Genomic DNA, 14,112 nt, shown 5'->3' on the forward strand with positions numbered 1-14,112 from the left:
TTCAGATTTTTCATCATTAGTGTATAGGAATGCAAGAGATTTCAGTGCATTAATTTTGTATCCTCCAACTTTACCAAATTCATTGATTAGCTCTAGTAGTTTTCTGGTGACATCTTTAGGAGTCTCTATGTATAGTATCATGTCATCTGCAAACAGTGACAGTTTTACTTCTTTTCCAATTTGTATTCCTTTAATTTCTTTTTCTTCTCTGATTGCCGTGGCTAGGACTTCCAAAACTATGTTGAATAGTAGTGGTGAGAGTGGACATCCTTGTCTTGTTCCTGATCTTAGAGGAAATGCTTTCAGTTTTTCACCATTGAGAATAATGTTTGCTGTGGGTTTGTCGTATATGGGCTTTATTATGTTGAGGTAGGTTCCCTCTATGCCCACTTTCTGGAGAGTTTTTGTCATAAATGGGTGTTGAATTTTTTCAGAAGTTTTTCTGCATCTATTGAGATGATCATATGGTTTTTATTCTTCAGTTTGTTAATATAGTGTATCACATTGACTGATTTGCATATAATGAAGAATCCTTGCATCCCTGAGATAAACTCCACTTGATCGTGGTGTATGATCCTTTTAATATGTTGTTGGATTCTGTTTGCTAGTATTTTGTTGAGGATTTTTGCATCTATGTTCATCAGAGATATTGGCCTGTAGTTTTCTTTTTTTGTGACATCTTTGTCTGGTTTTGGTATCAGGGTGATGGTGGCCTCTTAAAATGAGTTTGGGAATGTTACTCCCTCTGCTCTATTTTGGAAGAGGTTGAGAAGGATAGGTGTTAGCGCTTCTCTAAATGTTTGATAGAATTCACCTGTGAAGCCATCTGGTCCTGGGCTTTTGTTTGTTGGAAGATTTTTAATCACAGTTTCAATTTCAGTGCTTGTGATTGGTCTGTTTATATTTTCTATTTCTTCCTGGTTCAATCTCGGAAGGTTTTGCTTTTCTAAGAATTTGTCCATTTCTTCCAGGTTGTCCATTTTATTGGCATATAGTTCCTTGTAGTAATCTCTCATGATCCTTTGTATTTCTGCAATGTTGGTTGTGACTTCTCCTTTTTCATTTATATTTCTGTTGATTTGAGTGTTGTCCCTCGTTTTCTTGGTGAGTCTGGGTAATGATTTATCAATTTTCTTTATCTTCTCAGAGAACCAGCTTTTAGTTTTATTGATCTTTGCTATTGTTTCCTTCATTTCTTTTTCATTTATTTCTGATCTGATTTTTATGATTTCTTTACTTCTGCTAACTTTTGTGTTTTTTTTGTTGTTCTTTCTCTAATTGCTTTAGGTGTAATGTTAGGTTGTTTATTTGAGATTTTTCTTGCTTCTTGAGGTAGGATTGTATTGCTATAAGCTTCCCTCTTCGAACTGCTTTTGCTGCATCCCATAGGTTTTGGATCGTCTTGTTTTCATTGTCATTTGTCTCTAGGTATTTTCTGATTTCCTCTTTGATTTCTTCAGTGATCTCTTGGTTATTTAGTAGTGTATTGTTTAACCTCCATGTCTTTGTAGTTTTTACAGGTTTTTTCCTGTAATTGATATCTAGTCTCATAGTGTTGTGGTTGGAAGAGTTTTCTTAAATTACCAAGGCTTGATTTGTGACCCAAGATATGGTCTATCCTGGAGAATGTTCTATGAGTGCTTGAGAAGATAGTGTATTCTGTTGTTTTTGGATGGAACGTCCTATAAATATCAATTAAATCCATGTTTTTTAATGTGTCATTTAAAGCTTGTGTTTTCTTATTTATTTTCATTTTGGATGATCTGTCCATTGGTGCAAGTGGGGTGTTAAAAGTCCCCTACTATTATTGTGTTACTGTCGATTTCCCCTTTTATGGCTGTTAGCATTTGCCTTATGTATTAAGGTACTTCTGTGTTTTATGCCTAAATATTTATAATTGTTATATCTTCTTCTTGGATTGATCCCTTGATCATTGTGTAGTGTCCTTCTTTGTCTCTTGTAATAGTCTTTATTTTAAAGTCTATTTTGTCTGATACGAGAATTGCTACTCCAGCTTTCTTTTGATTTCCATTTGCATGGAATATCTTTTTCCATCCCCTCACTTTCAGTCTGTATGTGTCCCTAGGTCTGAAGTGGGTCTCTTGTAGACAGCATATGTACTTATCTTGTTTTTGTATTCATTCAGCCAGTCTACGTCTTTTGGTTGGAGCATTTAATCCATTTACCTTTAAGGTAATTATCGATATTTATGTTCCTATTACCATTTTCTTAGTTGTTTTGGGTTTTGTTTTGGTTTTTGGTGTTTTTTTTTGGCGGTACACGGGCCTCTCACTGTTGTGGCCTCTCCCATTGCAGAGCGCAGGCTCAGCAGCCATGGCTCACGGGCCCAGCCACTCCGCGGCATGTGGGATCTTCCTGGACCGGGGCATGAACCCATGTCCGCTGCATCAGCAGGCGGACTCTCAACCACTGTGCCACCAGGGAAGCCCTGGGTTTGTTTTTGTAGGTCTTTTCCTTCTCTGTGTTTCCTTCCTAGAGAAGTTCCTTTAGCATTTGTTGTAAAGCTGGTTTGGTGGTGCTGAATTCTCTTAACTTTTGCTTATCTGTAAAGGTTTCAGTTTCTTCATCGAATCTGAATGGGATCCTTGCTGGGTAGAGTAATCTTGGTTGTAGGTTTTTCCCTTTCATCACTTTCAATATGTCCTGCCACTCCCTTCTGGCTTGCAGAGTTTCTGCTGAAAAATCAGCTGTTAACCTTATGGGGATTTCCTTGTATGTTATTTGTTGCTTTTCCCTTGCTGCTTTTAATAGTTTTTCTTTGTATTTAATTTTTGATATGTTGATTAATATGTCTCTCAGCATGTTTCTCTTTCGGTTTATCCTGTATGGTACTCTGTGTGCTTCCTGGACTTTATTGACTATTTCCCTTCCCATGTTAGGGAAATTTTTGACTATAATCTCTTCAGATATTTTCTCAGACCCTTTCTTTTTCTCTTCTTCTTCTGGGACCCCTATAATGTGAATGTTCGTGCGTTTAATGCTGTCCCAGAGGTCTCTGAGACTGTCCTCAATTCTTTTCATTCTTTTTTCTTTATGCTGCTCCCTGGCAGTTATTTCTACCATTTTACCTTCCAGCTCACTTATCCGTTCTTCTGCCTCAGTTATTCTCTTATTCCTTCCAGAATATTTTTAATTTCAGTAATTGTGTTGTTCATCACTGTTTGTTTGCTCTTTAGTTCTTCTAAATCCTTGTTAAATGTTTCTTGTATTTTCTCCATTCTGTTGCCGAGATTTTGGATCATCTTTACTATCATTACTGTGAATTCTTTTTCAGGTAGGTTGCCTATTTTGTCTTCATTTATTTGGTCTTGTAGGTTTTTACCTTGCTCCTTTGTCTGTAACATATTTTGTTGTCATTTCTGTTTCTTTTTTTTTTGATGTGTGGTGCTGTATTCCTGTCTTACTGGTTGTTTGGCCTGAGACATCCAGCGCTGGAGTTTGCAGGTTGTTGGATAGAGCTGGGTCTTGGTGCTGAGATGAGGACCTCCAGGAGGCCTCACTCCGATTGATATTCCCTGGGTTCTGAGGTTCTCTGTTAGTGCAGCGGTTTGGACTCGGAGCTCCCACCACTGGAGCTCAGGCCCAACCTGTGCCCTGGGAACCAAGATCCCGCAAGCTTCATGGCATGGTAAAAAAAAAAAACAACAAAGAAAAAGAAAGAAAGGAAGGAAGGGAGGGAGGGAGGAAGGGAGGAAGGAAGGAAGGAAGAAAGAAAGGAGCAGTACAATATACTAGGAAAAATAAAACTATAATTGAAACAACTGCAACAAGGTAAATTAAAACCACAACAGAAAAAAGAAACAAAAAAGGAGAGGGGAGGAAACAAGCCAAAAGGAGAGATCACTAACAAAGTATAAAGAGTAAAATAAAATTAGGAAAATAAAAGATTTATTAGGACAAATTAAAAAATCAACAACAATGAATCAACAAGGGAAAACAGAACCCTAATCTAAAAGAGGAAAAAAGAAAAGAAAAAAAAAGCCTTGGGGGTGGAGTTTAGTTGGGGGGTGAAACTTAGGCAGGGGTCGGGTTTAGGGTGGGATGGGACATAGGTGGGTGGGGGGGTGATGTTTGAGCATGGGGCGGGGCCTAGGCAAGCTGACGTTCAATTGTGGGGCGGGGCCTCTGCTTAGGAAGGGGAGAGGCAGCATGTGGTAAGGAGGGCCTCTGGAGAGTGGAGTTCCGGAGTTTGGAGGTAGGGCCCTGAGTGAGCGTGTGTGGGTGGGGTTTAGGCCCAGCTCGATGGAGGGGGTCTCCGAGTGTAGAGGTGGGGCACTGGGTGGGGGTGTAGGTGTGGGGCTTGGGCTCTGAATGGCAGGAGGGAGGCTCTGAGGGCAGAGGATTAGGTCCTGGAGCCCAACAGGCTTCCCAGTGCCTAAGTGGACAGGGAAAGCACTGGCCCCGTTCCCTTCTGTTCCTTCGTGCACCTCCCCCACCATCTCTCCCAGGGTCTCCCCCGTTGCTGCTGGACCCCTAACTGTGGGTGTGTCCTGCTGGGTGTAGGAACTCCTTCCCTCCCCCAGGCACCCCTCAGGGGTGCCAGTCCCAGAGGTCTGGCCTTTACTTTTGCTCCCCCTTCCCTCCCTCCCACTCCCTCAGGACCCGCATGGCTGGAGGGGGCCTAGGTGGGCAGAGGATCAGGCTCGGCATCTCAACAGGTTTCTGGGGGTCCAAGTGGGCAGGGGAAAGCTGGCCATGCTCCCTTTGGATCCTCTGCCCTCCCAGTGGTTCCCCAGTTTCCCCCTTTGGGCCTGGGATCCCTTCCCCTCCCCCAGCCACCCCTCAGGGGTGCCAGCCCCGCCCTACCTCTACTTTTTCTCCCCCTTCACTTCTCCCACACGCCACGTCCTACCCGATTGCTGGGGGTTCCTCCCGTCCCCTTAGGTGTCCGTGGTCCCCCACCAGTGCCTGGTAGGTGCCCTAATTGTGAGGAGACAAGAATTACGTGTCCTCCTAGAATGCCAATTTGACTCCGCCCTTCATTGTAGTTTTGATTTGCATTTCTCTAATAATTAGCGATGTTGAGCATCTGTATGTCTTCTTGGATAAATGTCTATTTAGGTCTGCCCATTTTTTCATTGGGTTGTTTGTTTCTTTGCTAATGAGTTGTATGAGCTGTTTGTATATTTTGGAAATTAAGCCCTTGTCAGTTGTGTCTTTTGCAAATATTTTCGCCCTTTTCATAGGTTGTCTTTTCATTTTGTTGATAGTTTCCTTTACTGTGCAAAAGTTTTTAAGTTTGATTAAGTCCCATTTGTTTATTTTTGCTTTTATTTCTTTTGCCCTGGGAGAGTAATCTAAGAAAATATTGCTACAATTTATGTCAAAGAATGTTTCACCTATGATCTTTTCTAAGAGTTTTATGGTGTCATGTCTTACATTTAGGTCTTTAATGAGTTTGATTTTTGACATGGGGGTTTGTCTTTGGATGTGAATTCTCCATTGTATGGACAGTTGAATGCATGGATGAGTGAGGAATGAGTGAAAGGTAGGACATGGAAAGAGGAGTTTGGCTATTGAGAGGGAGAAAGGGTGATAGCGAGAGGGAGAAGTGGAGTCAAAGTTTCTTGTTTGCTTTAGGACAGTAGACTTATGTTTGTTTAAATTCTGGTGGCAAAGATGGAAGAGTGGTGAAAAGGGATAAAGTGTAAGGTTCTTGAGAGGGCTTGAAGGGTTAGGGTTTAGAGCAGAGGTGTATTGGCCTTACATTGAAGAGAACTACTGGATTGTAACAAGAGGAAAGAGAGTAGATGAAAGTGCAGGTTTGTGAGTTGATGGGAAGGTGAGAGAGTGCCTCTATGTTGGATCACAGATTTTCCTTTTCTGTATCTCTCCACTTTAAGTTATGTGAACATATGTCAGGAAATGAAGAATAATTAAATATGCTTTTAATGCAGGATGGCAACCAAAAATTTTAACATGATTTAGGAGTTAAGTTTTTTATTCTTAAGTACTCTGGCTTCTTGTTTGCCTATGCAGGCCATCCTGCAACAAATAACCAGCCCAAATCTCACCCCCCATTGTCCAATGTACTTTGTTAGATACCACAATGGTGCGTTGCCTGGGTTTCAGCAATCTTGAGTATATTCCTAGTGTCAGCTTAGGCGTGCTTCTAACTGAGATTTAAAGGATAACCAGAAATAACACTTGTTTGTATTTACACAATGACTTTTTTTTTTAGAAGTAAAGAGAGTTTTCTGGCCTTAAAGATCTCAGTTTGGAGTGTCTTACTCTTTTCAAAATAACATCTAGTGTGGGGAGAAACAGCTTCTAAAATGTAAAAGCTCTGCTGGGTTTTCTTTAGAATAAAAATGGTCGTATAGCATTGTAGAGAACATTAGAAATGGTGTGAGTGAAGTGCTTAGCATAGGTCTAAGTAAAGCAGCTAGATTGTAGTGCAAATGATGTAACTATATACACGGTTTATGTCAAAGACTATAAGAACAAGAGATATTGCTTATCGAACTGAAAAGAATTGTTAAAGAGTCATAAAATCTTTTTTGTGATATGTATTTTAAAAGTTAAATATGAGCTTTATTTTTTCCTACTATAAAACAATACATATTCATTGTAGAAAATATAAAGAAAGCAAAAATCACCCCAAATCACAGCATCCTAAAACAGTAATCACTTTTAACTTTTTGGTCAACACTCCTCCAAATCCTCCAAACATTTCTTTCTAAGAGGTATTATACACATATACATGCACATACACATATATGCATATACATATATTTATATTTTACATACATGGCATCATGCTATTCCTTTTCTACAACCTGCATTTTTGACTTAGTGCATTGTGAACATCTTTCAATACCCATGAAAACAGCAAAATCATCAGTTTTATGACTGTGTGGAATACCATTATATGATTATTTATAATGTATTTCATTAATTCTCTCTTAACGGACATTTAGGTTGTTTCCAGTGTTTCACTAAAGTAAATCATGCTGCGAAAAGCATCCTTTACTCTGATCAAGGTGAATGGCACATTAAAAATTTTTACATATTGCCAAAGTGACCTCCAGAAAGACTAGTCCAAATTATATTTCTAAGGACAGTAAATGAAAGTACTTGCATTCCTACATCTTATAGCCAACTCTAGATATTGTGAAACTTTTTAGTACTTGCGCATTTTGTAGATGAAAAATTATGTTTCAGTATTTTTTATATGTATTTCTTTGATTGCTAATAAAGTTTTGTTTACTGGCCACTTGTTTTTCCTCCTCTTATGAATTTCCCCTTATAGTTCTTATCTACTTTTCTGTTGGTTCACCCTCCAGTATTTAACGGTGAGGAAACTGAGGTCTAAAGAAATGAAGTGACTTAGACCTTGGTCACCCAGAAATTTAGTGACAGAATTGGTAATCATAGCATGTTAGAGCTGGAAAGGAATCTAAGAGATCATCAAGTCCCAACGCTCTAATGTTACAGATGCAGAAACAGAGGCCTAAAGATGTTGGGTGATTTACCTAAGGACAGCCACACAGCTCATTAGTGACAGAACCAGGAATCTGAATCATGTCTCATGAAGAGGGAAAGAGTAACATTTTTGAGCCTGCTATGTTTCTTACATGTACTTTTTCACTTAATTCTCTCTACTATTCTGCTGTTATTCCCATTTGAACAGATGTGGTAACTGAGGTTCAGAGAACTTCAATGATTTGCCCAGTCACACACCTAGTTATTTGCAAAATGGCCTAGAATCCAAGTCTTCTGATTCTTAATCCAGGGGTAATATTGCCTCTTAGAGTAGTAACTGTCGATAGTAGAGTTACATAGTAGATCTGTTTCTTGGCTTCATTCAAATACTCATTTGATAAAATATGATTTGCCTCTTAGGAGCTTGTAAATAAAACTCTGCCTCTGTTTAGTAGTTCTTATTTGATACTGGACACCAATCTGACCGTGAACTAAAGGAACTTATCATTGTAAGCAAAAGCTGATTAGAAGCCATGTCTAATGATTATTGAGTGAATAGAATTGAGATCCATGAGCTAGATATGACCTAAGTTTTGTATGGTAGTGATGTCTGGGTTGAAACTCTTAGTATCATCTTAGAATTATTTTTATTCCATAGAGAATAAAATCTTAATATATAAATTGAAAATGACATTTGGGTTCTCTGAAGTGTAAAATGGATCTCAAATCATCAAGGGGGGGCTTCCCTGGTGGCGCAGTGGTTGAGAGTCCGCCTGCCGATGCAGGGGACACGGGTTCGTGCCCCTGTCCGGGAGGATCCCACATGCCGCGGAGCGGCTGGGCCCGTGAGCCATGGCCGCTGAGCCTGTGCGTCCGGAGCCTGTGCTCTGCAACGGGAGAGGCCACGACAGTGAGAGGCCCGCATACCACAAAAAAAAAAAAATCATCAAGGGGTCAAATAGGAACAAAATCGAAACCATGTCAATTGCATCCTCCATATCTCTAAAAAAGCCTGTTAACCTTCATTTCTTGACAGGGCACAGAATTTCAAAATCATATTAGAGCTGATTTGGTTAGGGCTCCGTCCTATAGAGATGTACAAAGATGACTATTGACTTGTGTATAACTTTGTTGACACTCTTGGTTCATTCATTTATGTGGAAGTTAGTTGGTAAACTCTATGTTCTCTGTTTCTGCTTTCCAGACAGATCTTGTGTTTGGGTTGATGTTTTTTAAACCTGCTAGTTTTATGTAAGTAAGTTGGGGAAAGTGGAAGAGTGCAGCAAGTGATAGAATCATTTTTTCCTTCACAGAGAATTTTATAGGCTTGTTGAATAGAGGGACCAACAATTAACTCACATTATTCTAGTCTTCAGCAGTAGGGATCTATTAAGCTTATTATTTAAGAAATAGACTTTATTTCTGTTTTTTCTTTTTTTTTTTTTTTTTTTTTTGCGGTATTTGGGCCTCTCACTGTTGTGGCCTCTCCCGTTGCGGAGCACAGGCTCCAGACGCGCAGGCCCAGTGTCCATGGCTCACGGGCCCAGCTGCTCCGCAGCATGTGGGATCTTCCTGGACCAGGGCATGAACCCGTGTCCCCTGCATCGGCGGGCGGACTCTTAACCATTGCGCCACCAGGGAAGCCCTTTATTTCTTATCTTTGGTATTTTTCTGATTTACTTTATTGGAATAAGTGTTAAAGTTTAATTAAGACTTCTAGATTCTGGTAAAGTTTGGAGGTTTGGTTTTGTTTCACCTTTTGTTTGTTTGTTTTTGTTTTTCCCTTCCCTCTTGTAGCCTTTGTCACTAGAAGAATGTAAAAAACAGAGTTGGGTAGTTGATGGAAGTGGTATAGCTAAAACTATACCACTTTTAAGCTCATGCAAAGGTGGTTACATAAAGAGAATAGAGCACTAATTCAGTCTATTAACAAACAAGTATCACCAGAAGTAATTCCTATTGTAGTATCAAACATAATAGTCCTTTAACATCTCCTTTGGAATGTTGAAAAGAGATCAAATGAAACCTTCAGAATGGTCATTTATAGGGGAAGAAGAAACCTCCACTTTCATTCATCCATTGTAGCTCCACTTTCTCATTTTAATGCTCAGTCCACAGTGGCTATGGTAAAAGATGTCCTGCATCTACAGAGATGGCAGTGGAGAGGGGATATCACCTTTCTGTTTATTGCTTGTTGCAATTTGGCCTGTTTACAGACAGAATTGCTGTGCGGGTGCTTCTAGTGGAGAGCAAAGGAAATCAAGGTAGCAGCAAGAAATCGCATTTACACATGACCTGTGAATTGGCTAATTTTTAACATGCAGTTAGTTAAGAAATAATTACAGCCTGAGGAGTCATGACCTCAACTTTTCATCATCTCCATTGGATTGTGCCTCAGTTTGGAAATGAAGGAGGTATACGGGAAGTTTTAATTGTACCTGTGTGATTTATCCCTAGTAAGCTCTTTAATTTCTTCTGGCTGTCTGAGGTTTCCGACATGCTGTAAATTTCCCCAACTTTTTCATTATCTGCAATTTCTTTATGACTCGTGAATCAGAGTGGAGAGAGAGTGTGGATTTACAGCAGAGATAAACATGTCCATAAAGTCTGTATCTGTGTCAGTAATTGTACTGCTGTCAGTGACTGTCCTGTTTTACAGGCCTCTCTTGGGAAAGGAACCGGCTTCACTACCAGCAGCAGCAGTGAAGTGCTTGCTTTGATTTGCATTAACTTGCTGGGAGATTAGGTAGGAATGGTGGGTAGGAACTGATACTGGACCTTGGCCTCTCTTGTTTGTTTGCCTGTTTGTTTGTTTGTTTAAGGTCAGATGACTTCATGTTGGATAACTGTTGAAAATAGAACATGTACAATGTCCATTTTCTAAGTGAAAATGCAGCTTATTTTTTGATATGGTAGATATGAAAAATCCTTTCTAACTTCATTTTACACAACGCATTTAAGATGATTTTCCTTTTCTATTGCTCTTGAGATAATTAAACTTCGGTCTTTTTTCCTCTTTCCATTTTCCTTTTCTTAGAGTTAAAACACGGAATTTCTCTTTTAGAACATTCACTCCTCTTCAAGAGTGGAGCCACATTGATGATGACTATGTCTGCCATGTCTTAATTCTCAACTGTTAATGGCTCTTTCCTGACGGCTTGAGGTGGTGTGCCCTCAACCATTTGCCGTGAGAAAGGAAGTCTTAAAATAGAGAGAAATTCTTCATATTCCTGTCTTTAAAGACCCTTCAGGAATTCTCTAGTGTTTGCTTTTTTTCTAGCAGTTGTGAAAAGAAACTGAAGTTAAGAGAAGCCCTTTTAAAATAGATGGAGAAGCAAACATATACTTTTCTTTTTTACATTTGATATTTGAGCAGATCCCTCAAGAATCAAAACTGTCCTTGCATATCCTAAACCTTCTGCGAGGTAGTTTAAAAGGGTAGGAGGTGGCAGTACAGTTTAACAAAGAGAGGATAAGATGCATGATAAATCTCAACCTTTAGTCTGCCCATGCATGAGTCCAGATAATATGAAGAGTTATCTAGTTGATAACTTTTATCACCTTTTACTTCTTTTCCTTCTTCTGCTTGCATTCTTTTTGCCATCTTTCTACCAGTAGATGGGAGAGGGAAGATTAAAGGAGATGATATAACACATAATTGTTTGGCTTTTTTCCAGAAGCTGTGGTGAAATGTATGGTTAGAGAAAACTATGGCTAAAATGAAATTTGAAATTATCTGTGGTTTTAATTCTTTATCTCTCCTATTGCCATAATAGAGTTTCTTCTTACTCAAATGAGGGATAAACTGCTTTCTTTGAGTGAGAGGAATAAGCTACTTAGACCCCTTTAGTTACTGTTAGTGAACTTGCCCTCTGTTAGAATAGGGACCCTTTTCCACTCATTTTCTTCTTTCCCATCATGCCAAGCAAGTGTTCTTCATGGAATCGGCTTGTGAAGTTACATTGTTACCTAATTCTAGTTTGGGAAAACATCTAGTACTTGGTTTACTAGGTCCAATTTAACAAACATGCACAATAACCTAAACCAACCAACCAAACAAAACTTCGAGTTATCCTCTTAACTTGGTGCTGTAACATCCTGTTTTGTTTTATGAACTTAAAAAATTGTTTTCTTTAGTGAATGCCATATTGGAAGTACTTGACATCCATTTTGCTGTAGACCTTTATTTTTTCTTTTGTCTTTTATCCATTTTATGCAACCCAACTATAAACACATTAAGTTTGGACTGAGATGAGTTTCATCTGTATGCCTGCCTGCTCAATTAGTCAAAAGAAGAATAAGAGGTCCATCTAGGTCTGACTATAGAAATAAGCTTTCTGATTGCTCAGGTTGAAAGGTTTGTTATTACTAAGACTGTCTTCTCCCCCAAAATAATTTTATAGGTGGGGAAAGTGTAGTATTCTAGCTTTGCAGGGGAAGCATTTTTCTCCTGGTTGAAGAGAAAATAGCTTATGGTTATCTCCTTCTGTTTCTGCTGCCCTCAGCTGTCAAATTCAGTAAAAACAAGGGTTTAATTAGGGAGCAGTCTCACAGTGTTGGAGGATAATGACATTAACAAAGAAAAGAGCAACACAATAAAAGATTATTTGAATACTAAGTTATATACCTGCTATTCTCTGAAATGGCTCCACAGCAGGGATTGGTAACATTGTATTAAAGGTTTAATAAACATAGGCACTGGAGAGTGATTCAGTAACATGTCTCACACTTGAAAAAGCTCAGGCAGTGTCTTCCTCCCTCTCCTTAATCAGGCTGAGAATGGAATCCAAGAGTAGCCAGGCTTGAAACTAAAGGCAGGGCTGGAGTATTGATCTGTTAATATTTGTAGAAAGGATAATTCTTGGGTGAAAATCCTCCTATGGTGGTTTAGTTTTTTAAGATCCCAGACTTCCTTGGAGCTATAGGTTAAAAATAACTTGTTTCAAACTACCAAGTAAATGAGTATCAATGCCACGAGTACATCAGAAAAGAAGCCCCTCTCCACTAGCTTAAGAAGAAATCCCCTTGTCTTCTTTTCCTCCACTAGTTCATTATGAAAAATTTTTAAACATCCAGTGAGTGCCCCATATTTATATATAATGGGAATATTTATTTATTTACTTATTTATTTATTTCCCCCCTCCTTGAACTATTTTGAAGTAAGTTTCTGACATCAGGCACTTTACGCCTGAATACTTCAGGATACATCTCCTAAGAATAAGGACAGTTTCCTAAATAATAATGCTATTAATACATCCAAGAAAAATTAACAGTCATTGCAAAATACCTAATATCCTTCCACATTGAAAATTTCTCAATTGTCCCTAAATTTTGTGTAGCTTTCTTTTTTTTTAACCAAGATTCAGTCAAAGTTAAGGCATTGTAAATGCCAATACATTCTTGATAGGAGGACATTTAGTGCTCCTATCTCAATTCTGCACACCAGCTCTTTTAATAAATATTTACTGAATTTTTCCTATGGAGAACATATATTTACTCAAATGACTATCATTTTCCTCTAGAATATTGAGTTTCAAGTTCTCCCTCTACACCAAGCCTGCTTTATCCAGCTTCCTTAATCTATTTCTGGTATTCTCCCCTTCCCCTAGCAGAATTAGCTGTAGAATTGATCTTTTCTCCAATAACTACTCCACTCCACAGTCAGAGTAATAGTTTTGAAACACAAATTGACATGTGACCTTATTCCCTTCTTAAAACCCATCAATGGCTTCCCATTGCTCTTAGTTAAATAAAATAAAAAACCTTTAACGTGGCCTTACAGCTCTACATGACCTGGCCTTTGTCACACCATGTTCATCTCACACCATGCTTCCCTCTCTGAGGGAAACTCCTAAAGAGGAAAAAGTGAGGTAAGAATTCAAGGAACACTTCTTGGAAGAGATGAAACTTGAGTAGAAATGGCTACTTATTTGGCTTCCAAATATTAATGGCTAATGTTTGTATATGGGAGGAAAGAAGACACTTGCAACTGAGAAGCAATTTGGGGGTATGAATTGGTTAGAGTACTAGAAAATGTGGTTGGAAAAGTGAGGAGGAGCTAAATTGTGGAAAGTCTGAGGAATCATTTTCAAAGGTCTGGTAGCCACCCCCAGAGAGAATTGAAGGGTGTGGTGATGGGTCGACCTAAGAGACCAGCTAGGAAGCTGTTGCAGTCCAAGAATGCAGTAACTGCTTGTACTAGATAGGAGGGTATGAATGCAAAGGAAGGTTATTTGCGGGGGGAAATAGATATGAAATTGTAATAGACTGGACAGACATGAGTCAAAATGATTTCAAGATTTTAAGCCCTTGTGACTAGGAGAATACAATTTAAGGTGGAAGTGGGTATGCATTATAAAACTTCAGTTTTGTTTGCCAAAGTGTCATTAAGGCATCATTGAAATGAATAACTTAACTATCAAGGTTATAGGATAAAAGATTGTGGTTATCAGGTCTATTAGAATGAGGTTCGGGGGCTTCCCTGGTGGCGCAGTGGTTGAGAGTCCGCCTGCCGATGCAGGGGACACGGGTTCGTGCCCCGGTCTGGGAAGATCCCACATGCCGCGGTGCGGCTGGGCCCATGAGCCATGGCCACTGGGCCTGCGCGTCCGGAGCCTGTGCTCTGCAGTGGGAGAGGCCACAACAGTGAGAGGCCCGCGTACCACA

General features: G+C 39.4%; 1 protein-coding gene across 4 annotated transcripts in view; it reads left to right on the forward strand.

Annotated features, from left to right (window-relative positions):
* LIN52 (lin-52 DREAM MuvB core complex component) overlaps window positions 1-14,112 on the forward strand; it is a 118,132-nt gene that overhangs the window by 41,497 nt on the left and 62,523 nt on the right. Inside the window, exon 6 of one of the 4 annotated variants that reach the window (XM_033402186.2) lies at window positions 7,459-7,581. The exons of the other annotated variants lie outside the window; for them this stretch is intronic. Coding sequence (XP_033258077.1) covers window positions 7,459-7,478 — 20 coding nt within the window. The 3' untranslated portion in view covers window positions 7,479-7,581. Of the gene's footprint in view, window positions 1-7,458; window positions 7,582-14,112 lie in introns of those variants that run through there. 4 annotated transcript variants of the gene reach the window in all.

Source organism: Orcinus orca, chromosome 2, assembly GCF_937001465.1.
Source record: "Orcinus orca chromosome 2, mOrcOrc1.1, whole genome shotgun sequence".
Classification (NCBI taxonomy): domain Eukaryota; kingdom Metazoa; phylum Chordata; class Mammalia; order Artiodactyla; family Delphinidae; genus Orcinus; species Orcinus orca.